Genomic DNA, 20,539 nt, shown 5'->3' on the forward strand with positions numbered 1-20,539 from the left:
TACTGATTATAGTGCAACTCTATGACATATTGACATGATTTATGATATATATGAACTATATGAAGACCATGTTGTTTTGAGAAAGTTTATCAGCCGAGAAACTAGCTAGAAGACTAAAAACAAATAAGATTATCGTTGATATTTACAGTGGACAAAAACAATAAACAACTTACTACAAACAACTCAAATCCAAGATAAACACCTCAATTTCTTCTGACTAAGTCACAGAAGAAAAAAGGATACTCTGGTGTTTGGTTTGCCGAAAATCAAAGTAAGAAGTTGAATTTTCAAAGGTTGTAGATTTTGTTTTTAAAGTGATAGTGAGAGGTTAACAAACAAACTATTGTTAGGTGGAATTGTCTATTACTTACAGTGAGGGGCTCTACAATTTTTTTCATTCTTTCTCCCGACCTAGTTGGCCCAAATTAGTTGGGTTTCCGACAATTTTTCCGGATCTCACCATGGGATCTAGTTAAGGGGCCGATATCGCCCATCTTGATGATCACACTAATAAAGTTCCGATAGAAAGCATGTCGACTCCGACTGTAAGATAGGACGATGGTGTACGTTGAACCACTGTTAAACAGGACTTGGTCCGATGTGAGAAGTAGCTGCATGAAGTAGCTACTATCAAAACTTCCTGGAGAGCCGAGATCAAGAGGATGTGTAGTTTTTAGAATATTATTCTATATAGCTACATTCTTTAATTTAGTTTGCAATTATAACAATTATATAGTTTTTTAAATCATCAATATTAAAGTTTTAAACTTACATTATTTTATCAATTGTTTCATATGTTTTGCTTGTATTTTTACTTGTTTTTTACTTGGATTTCGTTAAATTTAAGCAAATAATAAGCAAAGAACAAGCAAACATATGAAACAATTGACAAAACATTTTTTTTAATAATCATAATGAATTGATAGAGTTTTAGTAAAAGCAGTCTGTGACAACATTAAGAAAATTGTTTTAGAATCTTCACTATCTTTGGACCGGCTTGATTTTGTTTTTAAAGTGATAGTGAGAGGTTAACAAACAAACTATATATTATTAGGTGGAGTTACTTGTCTATCACTTACTGTGAAGGGCTCCTTTTCATTCTTTCTCCCAATCACCTAAATTACATTTGATGTATTTAAACTTTCTGAAAACATAATTAAGGTCCCAATTTATATTTTTTTTTTCTTGAAATAGTTTTACAAAATAAAATCAGAGAGATTCAAAAGTTCCACTTGCACATGTTTTCAAACTAGTGGTTACATACACGAGAGCTTAGACCATTTTAAATCATGTGAAGACCATGTGTAATAGCTAGATGATCAATCCAAAAATAGCTAGACGATTAACTTTCCAGTTTCCACTAGTTCTATTTTTCTCTCCTTTTAGAATATGCTTCATTATATAACCTCCTATTATTTTACTTTCAAAAATTATATGATCTACAAATCATACCTTTGTATTACTTTTTATGCATTTTAATTGAAAGCCTTTTAACAAAAAAAAAAAAAAGACCATGTGTAATAAATTGTTAAACATTATAGTTGATGTATTTAAACTTTCTGAAAACATATAATTAAGGCCCCAAGTATTATAAGTTTTTTCTTGAAATTGTTTTACAAAATAAAATCAGAGATATTCAAAAGTTTACATGTTTTAAAAATTAGTGGCCATAATATATATGTAAAAAAATAGAGTTTACCAATACGACTGAGTCGCGTGCAGCGACCTCGCTTGGGCAAAATAGCTTCAACTTCTGTCTTGATCCTGTCAATGACTTCACATCCTCGAAGAGTGTTGTTGTTGGGGCCGGCAGATTTTTCTCCGACAAACGTGCTAGTGTCATCGAGTAAAACTAATGCATCACACCCCTGCAATTTTTGTTTAAATGTACAAAGATGTTAATATTTTATAAACGGTGGATCTAATTCATTGAAACATAAATGCTGCTTTAAACTTTGTTTTATTGGTAAGGAAGTTTTAATGGAAAGGTAAATTTTTCATATTTTTTTTAACCAATTTTTTTTTATTTTGTCATTTTTCAGTTTGTAATAAGTAAGATTAATATGTTATCCCAAAAAAAATGTAAGATTAATTTATGCGTATTCTCTTTCTAATAATGTATTTTAAAATTTATTATAGTATTTTTAGATTGTTTTATTTAATATATATCTTCATTTTTGATTTGAGATTCATATACTCCCTCCGTTTCAAAATGTAGGATGTTTTAACAAAAGCACACAAATTAAAAAATGTTTACTTTTTAAAAGTTCAACCAATCATAAACAATACTGCATATGAAATAATATTAACTTAACCAAAATGTTGCATAGAAACTTGAAAACATCCTATATTATGAAACAAAAAATCTCTCTAAAACGTCCTATATTATGAAACGGAGGAAGTATTACTGTGCTTATAATTTTGTTATTTCTTTAATTATGTCAAATTAATTTTCTTCTAATTTCTCAACTTTGATTGGTTGGTCACAAATATTTTTTTATACAAACATAATTTTTACCATTCATTCAATCCCAAGCGAAGATAAAGAGTAAAACCTTATCAACCTAATGGTTAGATAAAATAGACTAATCAAACACAAGCTTACAACAAACATAGATAGATAAATTAAAGACATAAACCGTTTTTGATAGATCCATAGGAGCTCGAAGACAAAGGCTACATCATGATGTGTCAAAGACTCTTCCAAGAATACATTGAGAAATTTAATATTAGTTACTATCAAAAGATTTTGTGACGTTGGAAAATGGCTTTTACTTTCATTGGTTGTCGGAGCATGCGACTTTGAGATAGCTATAAGACGTGAACATATTCTCTCCACATATGAGGATGGCAGAGCCGAGGTTCTCTCCATGGTAGAGGAGGTTTGACGCATGCAAGATTATCTCTCCAAGGGAGGAAGGTGGACCCAAGATTCTTTTTATGGTGGAGGAATGTGAACACAAGATTCTTTCCATAAAGGAGGAGGACGGAACCGAGGTTCTCTCCATGGTTGGTCATACACTATTGTGATGAAAAATATTTTTCTAGGTGGTGATAAAGAATATATTTGTAGCATATAGTGTACTTATGTGTAAAAAATACACTTTTAATGGTAACATAAATCAAAAATTTGTAAATGGATATAAATCAGTGTACTATAGCAAAACAAAATTTAAAAATAACCTACAACAAATCTTAACATATTTTTGTTAAATTAAATTTTATTTATAAAACTTTAAAACTCGTACATCGGGCACGTCCTGGATATCTGTAAACTTTTTTTAATTATAGGTATCTCAAGCTCAAGAGACTATAGAGTTCTTTTGGTATATTGAGAGTGTGTAAACTTTTTATTTTTCTCGCTTTGTAAACGTTCATCATGAATATACGGTAACAAAACTAATGATGTCATGATGATATACCTCAACTCAAAACGTTAATAATTGAATTGATCGTAAGATTTCAAATGTGATTATTTAAACGCGATTTGTTAAATAAGTATCGATATTGTTAAAGAAGTATCGATATTGTTAGTAGAACTACTTGGGCCGTAAGTAATTGGGCCTGGCTCAGCGAATCCAAGACCAATCAGCTAAGCTCTCTACCACGGCGACGACCGTACCGCCACCGCTCCCTCCTTTGCTAGACCGCTAAGACCTCTCTCTCTCTCTCTCTCTCTCTCTCTCTCTCTCTCCGCGTTATTCCTCTACAACGCAGTCGTCTAGACTAGGACGAGATGGCCCAAAGGAGATTCTGCAAGGAGCAAGGCTCGACCTTCCAGCAGAAGGTGAATATTCCTTCAATCGCTCCTCGCGATTTTATCTTTTCGAGTCTATGCTTCGTTGGGTTCGGTACTGAAATTGAGCTTTCTGAACAGCTTGGCAGCTTCTCTGTTGCCATCTGGCTCTGCAACTGCAGCCGTCGGTTTTGGCGGCTATGTCGGTAGCTCTAGATTCGAAACTTGTGTATCAAACGAAGACCGTAATCCCCTTCTTGGTATGTTGTGCCTGTCCCCTCTTCGTTTGTTTCTGCCTACTTGTTTTGCCAGTTTCTCATATTTTGTGGATATGATGGGAATTGTAGGATTTGGATAGTGAGGTTTCCCAACACTTGCAACGTCTTCCTAGGAAAGACCCTACAACAAAAGGGTTATTCAATCGACTACGAGACCTGCTTTTCTTGATTGTGATTTTGTTTGTTTCAACAGATTAAAGCTCTTGCTTCCCTGTCAGAACTGATTAAAGCAAAAGAAAGGCAAGGAACTCTTGCCAATAATCCCACAATGGGTATGTTTCGTTTTTTTTACAAACCTAGGGGTGATATGTTTTCTTTAAATAGGAAGAAATCCTTATCTTCAGAAGTTGTATTAAATTCGATCTTGAAGATAGGGATATCAATCACGCTGATGGAATTAGCTCAAATTATTCTTTTCCTTGTAGCATTGTTGCTCACAATCTTTCTCACGTTGCAGTGCATTCGGTTGCTCAATATTTAGCTTACGCATGACGTCATTTGAGTAATATGATTTTAGCTTTGAGGTTCTCCCAAACTCTGCATCAAATAGGGAATGTGTCTTGATATTTTCTTAGCATGCATGTCAATGCTTCGATATTATGCCTTGTCCCTCTATGTTTTTGTATTCTGTATTAATTCTTAGTTTCTTACGTGTTACAGGAGAGATTTAGCACCTCATCTTAAGTCTATAATTAATGGGGCCCTGGTGGTTTTCACAGTTTGACCTGGCATCTTAAGTTTCTCAAGCAGCAAAGTCGTCTTTGCAGGTTGGCTCTCATTTCCTAATTCAGTTTTCTTGGTGGAGGCTATTTTCTTTTTTTAATGTTTGGATGCACACTTTCTATGATAAACTCTCTTGTATTATTATTAGATTAGTAACCTCTTAGTTCTTTTATAGCATTAATATTCAGATTTTCATTTAGCTGTCTAATCTTCAAATAGGCAGCATTCCCTGCACAGGAAAAGAGATTGCACGCCTTGAATTTATGTTCAGCTGAGATTTTTTGCTTATCTGGAGTAAAATCTCAAACTTACACCCCAAAATTTATCTGATAAAGTACTTGCTTCAGATGAATTAGAAGAAATGTACCAGCAGGTACTTCATCTCAGTGATTCTTCATGCTATTGTGCAATTTTTCTTTTCCAATGTCTTATTTTCCGTGGAATTCAGATGATATCGTCATCTTTGGTGGCGTTGGTCACACGTATATATTGCATCGCGAACCTGTTAAATCTGGCTCTGCAAACATTTATTCTGAATCAAAACTTGTCTTTTCCAGTCTATGCTTCGTTGTGCGGTACTGAATTGAGCTTTTTCTGAACAGCTTGGCTGCTTCTTTGTTGCCGTCTGCCTCTGCAGCTGCAGCCGTACGTTTTGGTGGCTATGTCGGTAGCCCTAGCTTCGAAACTTCTATGTCAAACAAAGATTCTGCTCCCTTCTTGGTATGTTCTGCCTGTCCTTCTTCGTTTGTTTCTTTCTGCCTACTTGTTTGCTAGTTTCTCATATTTGTGGATGGAATATGTAGGATTAGGATAGTGAGGTTGCCCAACACTTGCAACGGCTTTCAAGGAAAGACCCTACAACAAAGGTAACTAACGGCTTTCCTGGTTATTCAATCAACTACAAGACCTGCTATTTCTGAGTTTTCTTGATTGTGATGTGTTTGTTTCAACTGATTAAAGCTCTTGCTTCCATGTCAGAACCGATTAAGCAAAAGAAAGGCAAGGAACTTTTGCCAATAATTCCACAATGGTATGTTACTTAGTTTACATTAATGTTTTCTTTAACAAGGAAGAAACCCTTATCTTTAGAAGTTGTATTAAGTTTGATGTTATATAGATATGGTAATAGTATCAGGATTGGGGATATCACTTACGCTTATGGAATTGGCTCGAATTAGTCTTTGCCTTGGAGCACTCTTTTCTCACGTTACATTGCATTTAGTTGTTCACTTTCCACAATTGATTTGGCTACTTTTGTCGTGCTTGTCCAGATATTTGAGTACAAGAAGTTGATACTGGACAATAGTAGAGATGTTTGGCGAGCTACGTATGATGTCATGACTAATGTTGTCACTGGTGCCGGGTTTGATTTTCTCATGCATGTTCTTTTTCTTGCCGCGATGCAGTGTCTCATTTATTTCTATTTTGGATTCATACACTTGGATGTCATCATGTCAGGTAGTCTTCTTGTGTCATGATTGATATGATTTAGCTTTGTGATTCTTCTATTTTACAAATTAAATGGAATAGTAGCTTTCCCACTAGGTTACGATAATGAACTACAATTTTTTTAGTACCCCTAAAGTTTTTGTTGAGAATTGAGAAAATCTAACAAAAGGTCATGTTTTATTTGGATTTTTGTCACAAGCATTGTTAATTTTTTACAAATATGCAAAATCCGATTTTTTTTATGTCTAGCGAGTAAACTTCTTACATTACGAAAAAACCGGGATTACGAAGTACATACTCTACTTTCCAAGAAATACGCTCATTGATTTACTTACCTATATTCGCAAACCACTTTGATATTTTTCAAAAAAAAAAAAAAACATAAATCTTCAAATTCGTTAAATCCTGTTGCGAAAATCGGCCACTCATCTAGTCTTTTAACACCAGAAACTCATACTATAAAAGAGAACCGAGTTTATTGTATTTATACAGAAACTAATTACTTTTTTTTTTTTTTTTTGTGGGGGTGCAAATACAGTATAAAACTTAATGCTAAATTCATGAATTTATGTGGAATGGTATCTCAATGGGAACCCAGACGAGGCCACCATGCAGGCATGCACACAACTTCGCTTTTTCTCTCTCTCATCAGTTTTGTATAAAAAAAAAAATCTAAAGATAGTAAAGAAGACAGACCAAATCGCAGCCGTCTATTTCATTTCCCATATAAAGAAGTTGGTAGAGGAAATGACAATACTACCCTCTATCCTTAAACCCTCCTATTCTCTCACTTTTTATGGATTCTGCGCAAATTCATGCAAAAAGGAGAAAAAGTCGCACAGTCCCCAAGATTCTGTGTGAGTGTGTGTGTGGTTGTGGTATTGAATTCTTCGCTACTTTTCGCCGTCCTTTTCTATTTATCATATTTTGTTCTCTCTTTAATTTCCCCATCCGTTCACAATATACCAATCTTATCACCCTATAATATTGTATGGAATCAACTCACTGAAGGTGATTGGTTTTGTGCTTAGCATATCATGAAATTATGGTTTTTTTCATTCTGGGTTTTGTTTGTTGTTGATACCGATCATGCTTTGTTTTCCAAAAACCACTTCAAAAGCTCGATCATGCTTTGTTTTTCCTATTTCTTGTTGTTGTTGTTGACCATACTATACGAAACTTTTTGTCTGCTTTTTACCTTTTTAGTAGTGATTTTATTGAAAATTTGCAACGATTGCTGCTTTTGCGCATAACATTATATGATCATGTTTATGTTCTAGGTTTGGTTGAGTTTTGCAATAAACATGTGGTGACTTTGTCGGTGCTCGAGATAAAGTTGAATACATAAATATATCTTGCCTGATCCTGAAGAAGATATGTATGCATCAAGTGGTAGATGAATACTATTGAAGCAGTACATGTATTGATTGCAGGAGATCATATGTGGCTCAAGAAGTGATCCTTAAAGGGGAAATAATATGAAGAGAAAGCATTACTTTGACTTCAACCATCCATTTAATCAATGTCGTAAGTCTTTTGGAAAGATTTATGATTCCTATTTTACCTTAAGTGTTCTGCATTGAGGCACAGCCTTTGATAGATCATGTTTTTATCTACTTATCTGCTCTATTTTGTCTGTTATGGCAGCTTTCGAGGTGTTCTGCTCGGGGACATGGAAGGCCGTGGAGTACTTAAGGATCGAGAATGGAGCGATGACGATGCCTCTCTTGGAGAACGGACAAGTGTTGGATGATATAAGACCATTTCAGAGGCTTCGTCTTAGATCAAGAAAGGCCACTTTGGTCGATTGTACATCTTTTCTAAGACCTGGTCTGGATGTTTGCGTTCTCTATCAGAAAGATGTCACTGTGGATGAAGAGACTACAGAGCCGGTACATTCACATCCTTCAACATCATTTACACTTTCAAGAACATATCTGCCTCTGTTTAAAAGTTAAGAAGCCGATCTAGTAAAAGTGTAGAACTCTTCTGTCGGTTCCAAAGCTCATCCTTAGTTATAGTAAAATGTATATAAAAGATATAACAATCTTCAAATATGTACGCATTTTGGCTGTTGTTTTGAGACATTTTTGTGTGTTTGGTGTAGGTTTGGGTGGATGCAAGGATATTATCTATAGAGAGGAAGCCTCATGAATCTGAATGCTTGTGTATATTCCATGTTAGTGTGTATATAGACCAAGGCTGCATCGGTTCGGAGAAACATAGAATGAATAGAGCTTCGGTACTGATGGGGCTTAACCAAATCTCTATACTCCAGAAGCTTTGCAAGGAACAAAGCTTGGACCGCTACTACAGATGGAGAAACTCTGAGGACTGTACTTCGCTGGTGAAGACAAGACTAAATCTGGGAAAGTTCTTGCCTGATGTTTCTTGGTTGCTTGTTACATCAGTTTTGAAAAACATTGTGTTTCAGATCAGAACCTTTCACGAGAAGATGGTTTATCAGATTGTGGCGGATGAATGCTCTAGTAGCTCTTTGAGTGCAATGAACATCACGGTGGAAGACGGTGTTTTCATGTCCAAAGTTGTTTTGTTCAATCCAGCTGAGGATACTCATCAAGATACTGATGTAAAGCAGGAGATCGAAGAGGAGGTAATGGAGCTGCGTCGATCCAAGAGAAGAAGTGGGCGGCCTGATAGATTCGCTGACTCTGAGAGTCAGCCAGATTCAAAGGATGGATGGGTAAGGATGATGCCATATAGGTACAGCACATGGACTGATTTAAGTGATGATGATGAAGATTATGACGAAGAAGAAGAATGTGATGATGATAGAGATACCGATGACGATTTATACTTACCGTTATCGCAATTACTTGGAAAAAAGGGAAGCACAAAGGGATTAAGTAAGGATAAGCGAAGAGAGATTGTTTTGATAGACAAAACAGAGATGAAGAAGAGGAAAAAAACAGAGAGAATTGGTAGAAATCGCGAGCTTTCGGTTATTCCCTTCACTCCCGTCGTTGAACCTATACCGTTGGAACAGTTTGGTTTCAATGCAAATAGTTTGTGTGGTGGTTCCTCTGGAAGTCATTTGATGGATGAGATAGATAAGTATCGTAGTAGAGCAGCAAAATATGAGAAAAAGAAGAAGTTTGAAATGGACGAGATGGAATCTGATCTATGTTGGAATGGACCCCTCAGGAATGTGGTTCAAAAAACAAATGGACAGCATTCCCGAATACGGTCTGTTTCTGGGAACACCGGAGTTTCCGAGGAACCACAGATTTATAAGAAGAGAACATTGAGCGCAGGTGCGTATAACAAGCTGATAGACTCGTACATGAGTAGAATTGATTCTACAATTGCAGCCAAGAACGAAGCGTCCAATGTTGTTGAGCAGTTGATGGGGTTAAAGAACGCTGCAAGCTCTTCCATGGAAGCCGAAAAAAGTTCGAGTGAGGATGATGATGAGGAAGAGACTTCAGAGAACGAGATGCTATGGAGGGAAATGGAACTATGCTTGGCTTCTTCTTACATTCTTGATGACAGTGAGGTAGATTCTTTTTGGAAATCTTTTGATATTTTCCGAAACTTGTGTCTTATATATAGTTGATTCAAAATTTCAGGTGAGAGTGGATAACGAGGCGTTCCATAAAGCACTCGGTGGTTGTGAACATGATTATGAATTGAATGAAGAAATCGGAATGTGTTGCAGATTGTGTGGTCATGTAGGAACTGAGATGAAACATGTTTCTGCACCTTTTGTAAGTGGAAAGTCTGGGAAAGACATTATCATGTTATCTATTTTTGATGAATTAGTAATCTTTTGGTGGTTTGATTTTCAATAGGCGCATCACAAGAAATGGACGACAGAGACTAAGCAAGTCAACGAAGATGACATAAATACTACTAAAGTGAACCAAGATGGAGCTGAGAGTCATAATTACACTATACCAGTTGCTTCCTCAGATATGCCCTCCGCTGAAGAAAGTGACAATGTTTGGTCTCTTATACCTCAGCTTGAGAGAAAACTGCATTTACACCAGAAAAAAGCTTTTGAGTTTCTCTGGAGGAACCTAGCCGGGTCAGTGGTTCCCGCGATGATGGATCCGAGTTCAGAGAAGATAGGTGGGTGCGTGATTTCTCATACTCCTGGAGCAGGCAAAACATTTCTGATCATAGCTTTTCTTGCAAGTTACTTGAAGATATTTCCGGGTAAAAGGCCATTGGTTCTTGCTCCGAAAACAACCTTGTACACATGGTACAAGGAGTTCATCAAATGGGAGATTCCGGTACCCGTTCACTTGCTCCATGGTCGTAGAACCTACTGTGTGGCCAAAGAGAACACCATTCAGATCGAGGGAATTCCAAAACCGAGCCAAGATGTTATGCATGTTCTTGACTGTCTCGACAAAATCCAGAAATGGCATGCACAGCCTAGTGTTCTTGTAATGGGTTACACATCGTTTCTAACATTGATGAGGGAAGATTCAAAGTTTGCTCATAGAAAATACATGGCTAAAGTACTGAGAGAGTCTCCTGGATTACTGGTTCTAGACGAGGGACATAACCCGAGGAGTACCAAGTCGAGATTACGAAAAGCCTTGATGAAAGTTGATACTGATCTGAGGATTCTGCTTTCGGGCACATTGTTTCAGAACAACTTCTGTGAGTACTTCAACACTTTGTGCTTGGCTAGACCCAAGTTTGTTCACGAGGTTCTAGTTGAGTTGGATCAGAAGTTCCAGACAAACCAAACTGAGCAAAAGGCGCCTCACTTGCTTGAAAATAGAGCTCGGAAATTCTTCCTCGACATTATAGCCAAGAAGATTGACACAAAAGTGGGCGATGAGCGCTTGCAAGGTCTCAACATGTTGAGGAATATGACCAGTGGTTTCATCGATAACTATGAAGGGAACGGAAGCGGAAGCGGAAGCGGAAGTGGTGACGTTCTCCCAGGTTTGCAGATTTACACATTGTTGATGAACTCCACAGATGTACAGCACAGAACTCTTACCAAACTTCAGAACATAATGTCGACTTACCATGGATATCCACTCGAGCTCGAGTTACTCATAACGTTGGCAGCTATCCATCCTTGGTTGGTCAAAACCACTGCCTGTTGCACCAAATTCCTCAATCCTCAGGAGCTTTCCGAGATTGAGGAGCTCAAGCACGATGCAAAGAAAGGATCAAAAGTCATGTTCGTGCTTAACCTCGTGTTCCGGGTGGTCAAGAGGGAGAAAATCCTCATATTTTGCCACAACATTGCGCCGATTCGCCTGTTTCTTGAGCTGTTTGAGAATATTTTCAGGTGGAAGAGAGGCCGAGAGCTCCTGACCTTGACAGGAGATCTTGAGCTGTTTGAGAGAGGCAGAGTGATAGACAAATTCGAAGAACCAGGAGGCCAGTCCCGTGTTCTGCTCGCTTCGATCACGGCCTGTGCAGAAGGCATCAGTCTAACCGCTGCATCACGGGTGATCATGCTTGATTCAGAGTGGAATCCTTCTAAGACAAAGCAAGCAATCGCACGTGCATTCAGACCGGGACAGCAGAAAGTGGTGTACGTTTACCAGCTCTTGTCCAGAGGAACACTTGAGGAAGACAAATACAGGAGGACAACCTGGAAAGAGTGGGTCTCAAGTATGATTTTCAGCGAAGAATTTGTGGCGGATCCATCTCAGTGGCAAGCTGAGAAGATTGAGGACGATGTTCTTAGAGAAATCGTGGAGGAAGACAAAGTCAAATCATTCCATATGATCATGAAGAATGAAAAAGCTTCAACAGGTGGCTAATTGCGTAACTTTTACCGTTCAAGTTTTCTGTTTCACCATGCATTTAATGATGCTTCTTTAACAGCTTGTTGTATTGTAATAAATAAACTTATCTTGTATCAAAAGTTTGTGTAACCCATTCATACTCTTGTTTGATAAAGCAACCTCCAAATAAGATAATTAAACAGTTCATTGTGGTGAATTTATTGTTATCATTTATATTATTAGACTACAATTTAATAACATGGTGATTATAAATACAGGCTAGATACAAAACATAATTAGACTTGACATGACTTCGAATATATGGAAGAAGAGACAGGAAGGTTATATTTTGATTTTTAAAAGTCAGGGTCTGATATAAAAACTGAAATTTAGATAAACTTTTGTGAATTTTCAAAAACCAAATTTTCCTAGGTTTTTAAAATTAAAAGTATTAGTTGGGCCGTCTATAATTGGGCCGGACTAAGTGAACCCAATATCAATCAATGGGGCGAATCCTTAAGACCCGACAAACTCACTTTGCCTCCTCCGACGGCGATGATCGTATCGCCACCGCCTTCCCCCTCCGACCCTTGACTTCCCCCTCCGACCCTTGGTAGACCGATCAGACACCAGCTCTCTCTATCTGTGAATCTCTCGGAAGCTTTTTCCGTGTAGAGAGTAGAAGAGAGATGGGAAAACCCAAAGGAGATGCTTTAAGGAGCAAAGCTCGTCCATCCAGCAGCAGGTGAAACTTTGTTCCTTCATCCTTCATCCTTCTTCTCGTTTAATTTCTTCTGATTTTATCTTTTACCACGTCTTTGCTTCGTTGGTTTGGTACTGAATTGAGCTTTTTCTGAATAGCTTGGCGGCTTCTCTGTTGCCTTCTGCCTCTGCAGCTGCGGCCGTAGGTTTTGGTGGCTATGTCGGTAGCTCTAGATTCGAAACTTCTATATCAAACGAAGACTCTGCTCCCTTCTTGGTATGTTCTGCCTGCCCCCTCTTCGTTTGTTTCTGCCCACTTGTTTTGCCAGTTTCTCATATTTTGTGTATATGATGGGATTGTAGGATTTGGATAGTGAGGTTTCCCAACACTTGCAACGTCTTCCTAGGAAAGACCCTACAACAAAGGTAACTTAACGGGCTTTCCATGGTTATTCAATTTACTACGAGACCTGTTTTCTTGAGTTTTCTTGATTGTGATTTTGTTTGTTTCAACAGATTAAAGCTCTTGCTTCCCTGTCAGAACTGATTAAGCAAAAGAAAGGAAAGGAACTTCTGCCAATAATCCCACAATGGGTATGTTTCTTTCATACTAGGGGTAAATGTTTTCTCTAACAAGGAAGAAATCCTTATCTTCAGAAGTTGTATTAAGTTTGATGTTATAGATATGCTAATAGTATCAGGACTGGGGATATCACTTATGCTGATGGAATTGGCACAAATTAGTCTTTGCCTTGGAGCACGTAGATCACTCTATTTCTCACGTTGCAGTGCTATTTTTGTCCTACTTGTCCAGACATTTGAGTACAAGAAGTTGATACTGGACTACAATAGAGATGTTCGGCGAGCTACGCATGACGTCATGACTAATGTTGTCACTGGTGCCGGGTTTGACTCTCAATTTTCTCTTGCTTATTCTTTTTCTTGCCGCGATGCAGTGTTTCATTTATTTATTTATTTAGTATCATACACTTGGATGTAAGGTAGTCTTCTTGTATCATGAGTGATATGATTTAGCTTTGAAGTTCTTCTAAAATCTATATCATCAATATTTTGTTGGAATGGTTTGTTTGTTTGTAAGTGCTGTAGAAGCTTTTCTATATTGAACATGTCAGATAAGAAATGTGTCTTGATATTGTCTTACCATGCATGTGATACTGCCATTTTATGCCTTGTCCCTCTATGTTTTTGTATTCTGTATTAATTCTTAGTTTCTTACGTGTTACTCAGGAGAGATTTAGCACCTCATCTAAAGTCTATAATGGGGCCCTGGTGGTTTTCGCAGTTCGATTTGGCATCTGAAGTTTCTCAAGCAGCAAAGTCTTCTCTACAGGTTGGGTCCTCGTTTCGTGATTCAGTTTTCTTACTGGAGGTTTTTTTTTTACTCTATGTGTGGAAGCCCCACCGTCGATTAGAAACTCTCTTGTCGTATTATTAGATCAGTAACCTTTTTAATTCTGCTCAGCAGGAACTTTTTAAAACATTAATATTCAGATTCTCATTTAGCCGTCTAACTTTTAAACAGGCAGCATTTCCTTCCCAGGATAAGAGATTGCACGCCTTGAATTTATGTTCAACTGAGATTTTTGCTTATCTGGAGGAAAATCTCAAACTTACACCTCAAAATTTATCTGATAAAGCCCTTGCTTCAGATGAATTAGAAGAAATGTACCAGCAGGTACTCCATCTCGGTGATTCTTCATGCTATTTTTCCTTGTTTGGGTTTTCTTTTCCAATGTCTTATTTTCCGTTGTTTTCAGATGATATCGTCATCTCTGGTGGCATTGGCTACACTACTAGATATTTTGCTCCGGGAACCTGATAAAGCTAGCTCTGCAAGCGTTAATTCTGAATCGAAACTTGCCTCAAAGGCTAGGGCTCTGGCAATCTCCGCAGCCGAGAAGTTGTTCTCTTTCCATAAATGCTTTCTGAACTTTCTAAAATCTGGAAGCCCTAGTATTCGGTCAGCTACTTATTCTTTATTAAGCAGCTTCATCAAAAATGTTCCTGAAGTCTTTGGCGATGGCAACATCAGATGCCTTGCACCAGCTCTGCTTGGTGTTTTCCGAGAAAATAATCCAACCTGCCACTCATCAATGTGGGAGGCTGTCTTGCTGTTCACTAGAAAGTATCCTCAGAGTTGGGTCTACTTGAATGTTCATAAATCTGTTCTGAATCATTTATGGCAGTTTCTAAGGAACGGTTGCTATGGATCCCCACGGGTTTCTTATCCTGCACTGATATTGTTCCTGGAAGTTATGCCAACACAATCTGTAGAAGCTGATAAATTCTTTGTGAATTTTTTCAAAAACTTATTAGCTGGAAGAATTATATGTGATTCTTCAAGTACGGATCAATTATCACTTCTTCGGGCAACAACTGAATGTTTCCTCTGGGGATTACATAATGCTTCAAAGTACTGCGATGGTCCCAATCCCATTCATGATCTCCAGGTTGATCTAATTGATAAAGTCCTCGTGAAGATTCTATGGGTAGACTTCTTTGAACTATCTAAGGGGAGCGTTCCACCTATTCAGAGGAAGTCAGCTGAAACTCTTGGCATGGGTAATTCATTTAGTTATCTGCAAGAGCTAGGTAGATGCATCATAGAAATCCTTTCAGGGATTAATTTGCTCGAACAGAACCTGCTGTCTTTTTTCTGTAAATCTGTTCAAGAGAGCTTCTTGGATATGCTTCAGCAGGGAAACTTAGAGATAGTTTCGGGTAGCGTGAGAAAAATGATTGATTTTCTCTTGTTATTGGAGAGATATTCAGTTTTGGAAGGTGAGAGTTGGCCCTTGGATCATTTTACGGGGCCACTGCTGTCAAAGGCTTTCCCGTGGATAAAATCATCTGTAAGTTATTGTCCATGTTTTGTTAGCATGTTATGTCATACATAATATGATCTTTTTACTTGATTAACTCATGATGTTTATACGTTATATTTGTCATTTTAGGAATTGGTAGATGGTGTTAAGCTTTTGTCAGTTTCAGTATCAGTGTTTGGACCGAGAAAGATAGTTCCAATACTAATTGATGATATAGAGACTTCTACCCTTCTCTCTGTTGGAAAAGGGAGGGATATGAGCCCAGAGAAGTTCATTAAAGTTTTTCAAGAAATTTTTATTCCTTGGTGTATGGATGTATGTGACTCGTCGACTGCAACTAGACAAGATCTCCTGCTTTTATTACTTGATGATGAATGTTTCACTCAGCAGTGGGATGATGTCATTTCTTATGTATCTAACCAACGACATCAGGGGTGCAATAATCTGGCTGCTATGAAAGTGCTTTTAGAAAAGGCAAGGGGTGAAATTACAAAAAGAGGTTCTGGGCAGGAGTTGAATCAAAGAGTAGGTTCTCGGCCAGAGCATTGGCATCATAAACTCATAGACTCAACTGCTATAAGTCTTGTCCGTTCCTCCTCAGGGACTACATCCTCTGCTGCTCTGTTCCTGTGGTAAGTTAGTCAGCATATCTTTAAACTGTATCAAAGAAAGAACATATTCTAGTATATTGCTTATTTGCTTGTTCTCAGTTCTTATTCTATATTTTTGTGTATGCAGTTCAGTTCTGGGCGGTTCAACTGAAGACAGCAGTATTTCTTTTGTGTCAAGAAGCTCGTTGGTCTTGATATATAGAGGGATCCTTGAAAAGCTGCTATCTTTTATCAAATTGTCACCGTTATGCTCATTTAATGATATATGTTCATCTCTTATTGTTGAGGGTATAGAGTTTGATTCGAGTAGTACTGTGGACGAGATCGTGGTTGCTAAGTTTGCAGCTGAAGTTATTGATGGTAGTTTCTTCAGTTTGAAGGCTCTGAATCAGGACGCCACTCTACTTTCAACTATTTTGTCTTCTATTTTAATCATCGACTTGGAGAGTAGAATGACATCACTAGTGGATGATACGCAATATGAGTCCAAAGAGAAAATAAAGGATCGGAATCTTGTGTGTGATTTTATTCATGTTGTTTGCTCTAAGATGGATAATCAGTTCTGGAGATCCATAGACTATGATGTCCGGAAGAGTTCAGCAAGCATTTTGGTTCAGTCCCTTAGGTCTGTTGTCCTACTTGAGGATGATCTGCAACCTTGTGAACTTACACTATTATGTGCTTTAAGGATGACCGAGGTGTTGGAATATCTCTCACTGGATCAAAGCGATGAAGAAAATATATGTGCCCTCCTCGTGCTTGAAAGTGATGTATGGCCTATGTGGGTCAGCCCCAGCACGTCAGCCAGCATAAATACGCATGGTATGCCTGTTCATTTGTGCGAATTGAAGAAATCTAAGAGTGAAAGATTTGTTTCTTTCATTAACAACCTGATCATGAAAATGGGAATTCACCGATTTCTTGTTGGCCACAAAGATGATGGGTTTGCCTCTCAAGCTTGGTTTTCCGTAGAGATACTCTGCACGTGGGAGTGGCCAGGGAGTAATGTTCAAACTTCTTTCCTGCCAACTCTTGTCTCGTTTTGTAAGAGTGAACCATCAAGTGGGGGCTTACTAAATTCTATTTTTGACATTCTACTCAATGGTGCTCTTGTGCATGGAGAGGATGAGACAGTGAGCTTAGGGAACATGTGGATTGACTTTAAGAATAACATAGAGGACATCGTAGAACCATTTTTGAGGGCTCTGGTGTCATTGCTTCACACTTTGTTCAAGGAGGACCTTTGGAGAGAAGAAAACGCCATGGCTGCTTTCGAAATGCTCACAGATAAACTTTATATAGGGGAAGAGACGAGCACAAACTGTTTGAGAATCATTCCTTTCATTATGAGCACTATGATTTCACCATTACGTACAAAAATAAAATCTGGTGTTTCTGGTAAAGATGCATTACTGCCACTAGAAGTTTTGCTTATAAATTGGCTAGAGAAGTCTTTGTCGTTCCCTCCTCTGGTACTCTGGCAAAGTGGGGAAGGTGAGGCCCGATTTGATTTTCCTTCTTTTCATTGGTCATGGCTAGTGATCTTATCTTGAACTTCTATGAACAATGCTTTGATTTAAATGTAGGGTTAGGCTCGGTGGTGGATAGAGCAATTATTTTTTATATAACAGTATCGACCTAGTGATATTACTGAGTCCTCACCTAAGAAGTGGTCATAGTTGGCATTAGATGGACATTCTAGGAAGCAATTTAAGACTGAGTTTTTGTTCTTTTGCATGCCCAGCTGATCGTTGTTTTTTTTTCTTGTCTTTATCAGATATGCAGGATTGGTTTCAGCTTGTTATCTCTTGTTATCCCGTAAGCGAAAAGGCTGAAGAAGCAAAGGAACTACAGAGGCATATGAGCAATGAAGAGAGAACACTCCTGCTAGACTTGTTCCGCAAACAAAAGCAAGATCCTGGTGCATCAAGTGTAGTTACCCAACTTCCAGCTGCCCAAATTCTGCTGGCGAGACTAATTGTTATTGCAGTTAGTTACTGTGGAAATGATTTTAATGAGGATGACTGGGATTTTGTCTTTTCTAATTTGAAGCGTCTGATCCAGTCTGCAGTAGTTGTGATGGAGGAAACTTCTGAGAACGTCAATGACTTCATCAGTGGCGTTTCTTCCATGGAGAAGGAGAATGATACTCTTGAGGGACTTGGGCATATTGTGTTTATTTCTGATGCTTCTGTGAACAATGCCCAGAATGCTCTCTCAGCATTTTCGTTGCTTATTGCGTTAGTAAAGCATAAATCGATTGAAGGTGAAGACAATCTGAAATCCTTGGCAGATGAAACATGGGATCCGGTTAAGGATCGGATACTTGAAGGTGTTCTGCGTCTTTTCTTCTGCACCGGTCTTGCTGAGGCTATTGCTGCTTCATATTCCCCAGAGGCAGCATCTATTGTTGCTTCATTTCGAGTTGATCATTTACAGTTCTGGGAGTTGGTGGCTCAACTTGTGGTCGACTCTTCTCCGCGTGCAAGAGATAGAGCTGTCAGAGCAGTGGAATTTTGGGGTCTAAGCAAGGGAGCCATAAACTCTTTGTATGCAATAATGTACTCTTCCAATCCAATTCCGTCATTGCAACTTGCTGCATACGTTGTTTTGTCTACTGAGCCTATTTCCAGGCTGGCCATAGTTGCTGATGGGAATGCACCACTGAATGATGAGTCTCTCAATGATCAGGACTCAAGAGATACTGGTTTGCCATCTGAAGAGAAGCTACGGCTAAGAGACGAAGTATCTTGTATGGTTGAGAAGTTAAATCATGAACTTCTTGATACGGATTTAACTGCACCAGAAAGGGTAAATTTCACTTTCAAAAACATTATTTGGTTTATTTTCCCTTTTTAGGCAAGTCAATCACTGTTTGATCACTTCTAATGGCAGGTGCAAACTTTCCTGGCATGGTCTTTGTTACTCTCGCATGTTAACTCTTTACCTTCACTAACACAAGGACGAGAAAGACTGGTGCAGTATATAGAGAAAACTGCAAATCCGTTGATATTAGATAGTCTTTTTCAGCACATTCCTCTAGAATTATACATGGCACAGAGCTTGAAAAAAAAAGATGGGGATATTCCGACGGAGTTATCTGTGGTAGCTTCTGCAGCCACTCATGCAATTATGACGGGTTCGTCCCTCTCAACGGTTGAATCACTTTGGCCTATTGAAACTGGAAAGATGGCTTCGCTTGCTGGGGCGATATATGGCCTGATGCTACGTGTCCTTCCAGCTTATGTTCGAGGATGGTTTAGCGAAATGCGTGACCGTTCTGCATCATCTCTGATTGAAGCATTTACAAGATCGTGGTGCAGCCCTTCTTTAATAAAGAACGAACTGTCTCAGGTATGTGCAATAAAAATATTTTCTCATCTCTGAGAGTTGCATTGAAGTCTCACTAATGCATTTGCAAATTTTCTGTTCATTGTTTATGTGAGCCGCAGATAAAGAAGGCAGACTTTAATGATGAGAGCTTTTCAGTCAGCATAAGTAAAGCGGCAAACGAAGTAGTTGCTACATATACGAAGGATGAAACAGGGATGGATCTCGTGATCCGGCTTCCAGTTTCTTACCCACTCAGGCCTGTTGACGTTAATTGCACAAAAAGTATTGGCATAAGCGAAGCAAAGCAGAGGAAGTGGTTGATGTCTATGCAACTGTTTGTTCGTAATCAGGTACTGTACCTTATGAGTCATGTAGATCTTTGTTAACCTAAGTAATATCCAGTTCCATCATATACACCAATAATACGGTGGCAGAAAAAGTTGGTAGATTCACGAAAATATATGATTAATCTTGTTCCCTCCATCTAAAGCCCACATCAACATAATTGACTTAATTGAGTGCATGTCTTGGCTGAATGTTTTCTTTCCTTTTTAATGTGTTACTGAAAGCAGAATGGGGCTCTGGCGGAGGCGATAAGGATATGGAAGCGAAACTCGGATAAGGAATTTGAAGGAGTAGAGGACTGCCCGATATGCTACAGTGTGATTCACACCGTGAATCACAGCCTTCCAAGGCGGGCTTGCGTGACGTGCAAGTACAGGTTTCACAAAGCATGTTTAGACAAGTGGTTCTTAACGTCTAATAAGAAACTCTGCCCCTTGTGCCAATCTCCTTGCTGATCCAATAACGGTGATGAGGATGCATTTTGTGACATTAGTGTGTCAGTTTTGCTTAAACCCTAACTCTCTTTTTAGTTTTTACTTTCCAAAGGTTCAAGGAACGTATCGCCATTGATATACATAGATGTGTTGAGTTTCGTTTCACGTATGTGAGTGAATATGGAAAAGACAATAAATAGAGAAAATTACTTCGGGTACCACATCCAGAACCGATCCACTATTTACCTGAGCCACTAGTTGCAATTGGACCGATCCTACACGCATTAATATTCTTGTCTCCTCCTTTTGTCCAGTGATTACTATTAACAGGGGATTTGTTAACGGGAGAAGACCTCGTC

At 38.3% G+C, this 20,539-nt stretch overlaps 2 protein-coding genes across 8 annotated transcripts; both read left to right on the top strand.

The window, feature by feature from the left end:
• Positions 1-3,611: 3,611 nt before the first annotated feature.
• LOC104761937 (SNF2 domain-containing protein CLASSY 1) lies at positions 3,612-12,126 on the top strand. Of its 7 annotated transcripts, none has more exons than XM_087498038.1 (15): positions 3,612-3,787; positions 3,878-3,996; positions 4,084-4,286; positions 4,675-4,781; positions 4,957-5,110; positions 5,340-5,457; positions 5,541-5,603; positions 5,716-5,767; positions 6,009-6,195; positions 6,725-7,043; positions 7,620-7,713; positions 7,834-8,078; positions 8,294-9,703; positions 9,777-9,914; positions 9,999-12,126. In XM_087498038.1, the coding sequence occupies exons 11-15, from the start codon at positions 7,665-7,667 to the stop codon at positions 11,943-11,945; spliced, it is 3,789 nt and encodes a 1,262-aa protein (XP_087354164.1). In that variant the 5' UTR covers positions 3,612-3,787; positions 3,878-3,996; positions 4,084-4,286; positions 4,675-4,781; positions 4,957-5,110; positions 5,340-5,457; positions 5,541-5,603; positions 5,716-5,767; positions 6,009-6,195; positions 6,725-7,043; positions 7,620-7,664; the 3' UTR covers positions 11,946-12,126. The 7 variants fall into 7 exon arrangements, 6 of the variants coding, with proteins under 6 accessions (XP_087354164.1, XP_087354165.1, XP_087354166.1 ...); XM_087498039.1 differs by having other exon boundaries at positions 4,975-5,110; XM_087498040.1 differs by lacking the exon at positions 4,957-5,110.
• A 251-nt stretch (positions 12,127-12,377) lies between these two features.
• On the top strand, positions 12,378-20,401 carry LOC147923073 (E3 ubiquitin-protein ligase listerin-like). Its single transcript, XM_087498044.1, has 14 exons — positions 12,378-12,654; positions 12,771-12,888; positions 12,975-13,037; positions 13,128-13,205; positions 13,426-13,517; positions 13,860-13,962; positions 14,155-14,307; positions 14,390-15,484; positions 15,587-16,089; positions 16,196-17,562; positions 17,846-18,879; positions 18,964-19,422; positions 19,521-19,751; positions 19,974-20,401. The coding sequence occupies exons 1-14, from the start codon at positions 12,599-12,601 to the stop codon at positions 20,199-20,201; spliced, it is 5,580 nt and encodes a 1,859-aa protein (XP_087354170.1). The 5' UTR covers positions 12,378-12,598; the 3' UTR covers positions 20,202-20,401.
• Positions 20,402-20,539: the final 138 nt, after the last annotated feature.

This window comes from Camelina sativa, chromosome 18, assembly GCF_030686135.1.
Source record: "Camelina sativa cultivar CO46 ecotype springtype chromosome 18, ASM3068613v1".
Lineage (NCBI taxonomy): Eukaryota > Viridiplantae > Streptophyta > Magnoliopsida > Brassicales > Brassicaceae > Camelina > Camelina sativa.

Bases quoted from the DNA above. Each gene is read 5' to 3' on its own strand.
- LOC147923073 (XM_087498044.1), top strand. From the start codon at position 12,599: ATGGGAAAACCCAAAGGAGATGCTTTAAGGAGCAAAGCTCGTCCATCC. The intron at 14,308-14,389 runs GTACTCCATCTC...CGTTGTTTTCAG, and splicing joins TAGAAGAAATGTACCAGCAG to ATGATATCGTCATCTCTGGT. The intron at 18,880-18,963 runs GTAAATTTCACT...TTCTAATGGCAG, and splicing joins ATTTAACTGCACCAGAAAGG to GTGCAAACTTTCCTGGCATG.
- LOC104761937 (XM_087498038.1), top strand. From the start codon at position 7,665: ATGAAGAGAAAGCATTACTTTGACTTCAACCATCCATTTAATCAATGT. The intron at 8,079-8,293 runs GTACATTCACAT...TGTTTGGTGTAG, and splicing joins ATGAAGAGACTACAGAGCCG to GTTTGGGTGGATGCAAGGAT. The intron at 9,704-9,776 runs GTAGATTCTTTT...TCAAAATTTCAG, and splicing joins ACATTCTTGATGACAGTGAG to GTGAGAGTGGATAACGAGGC.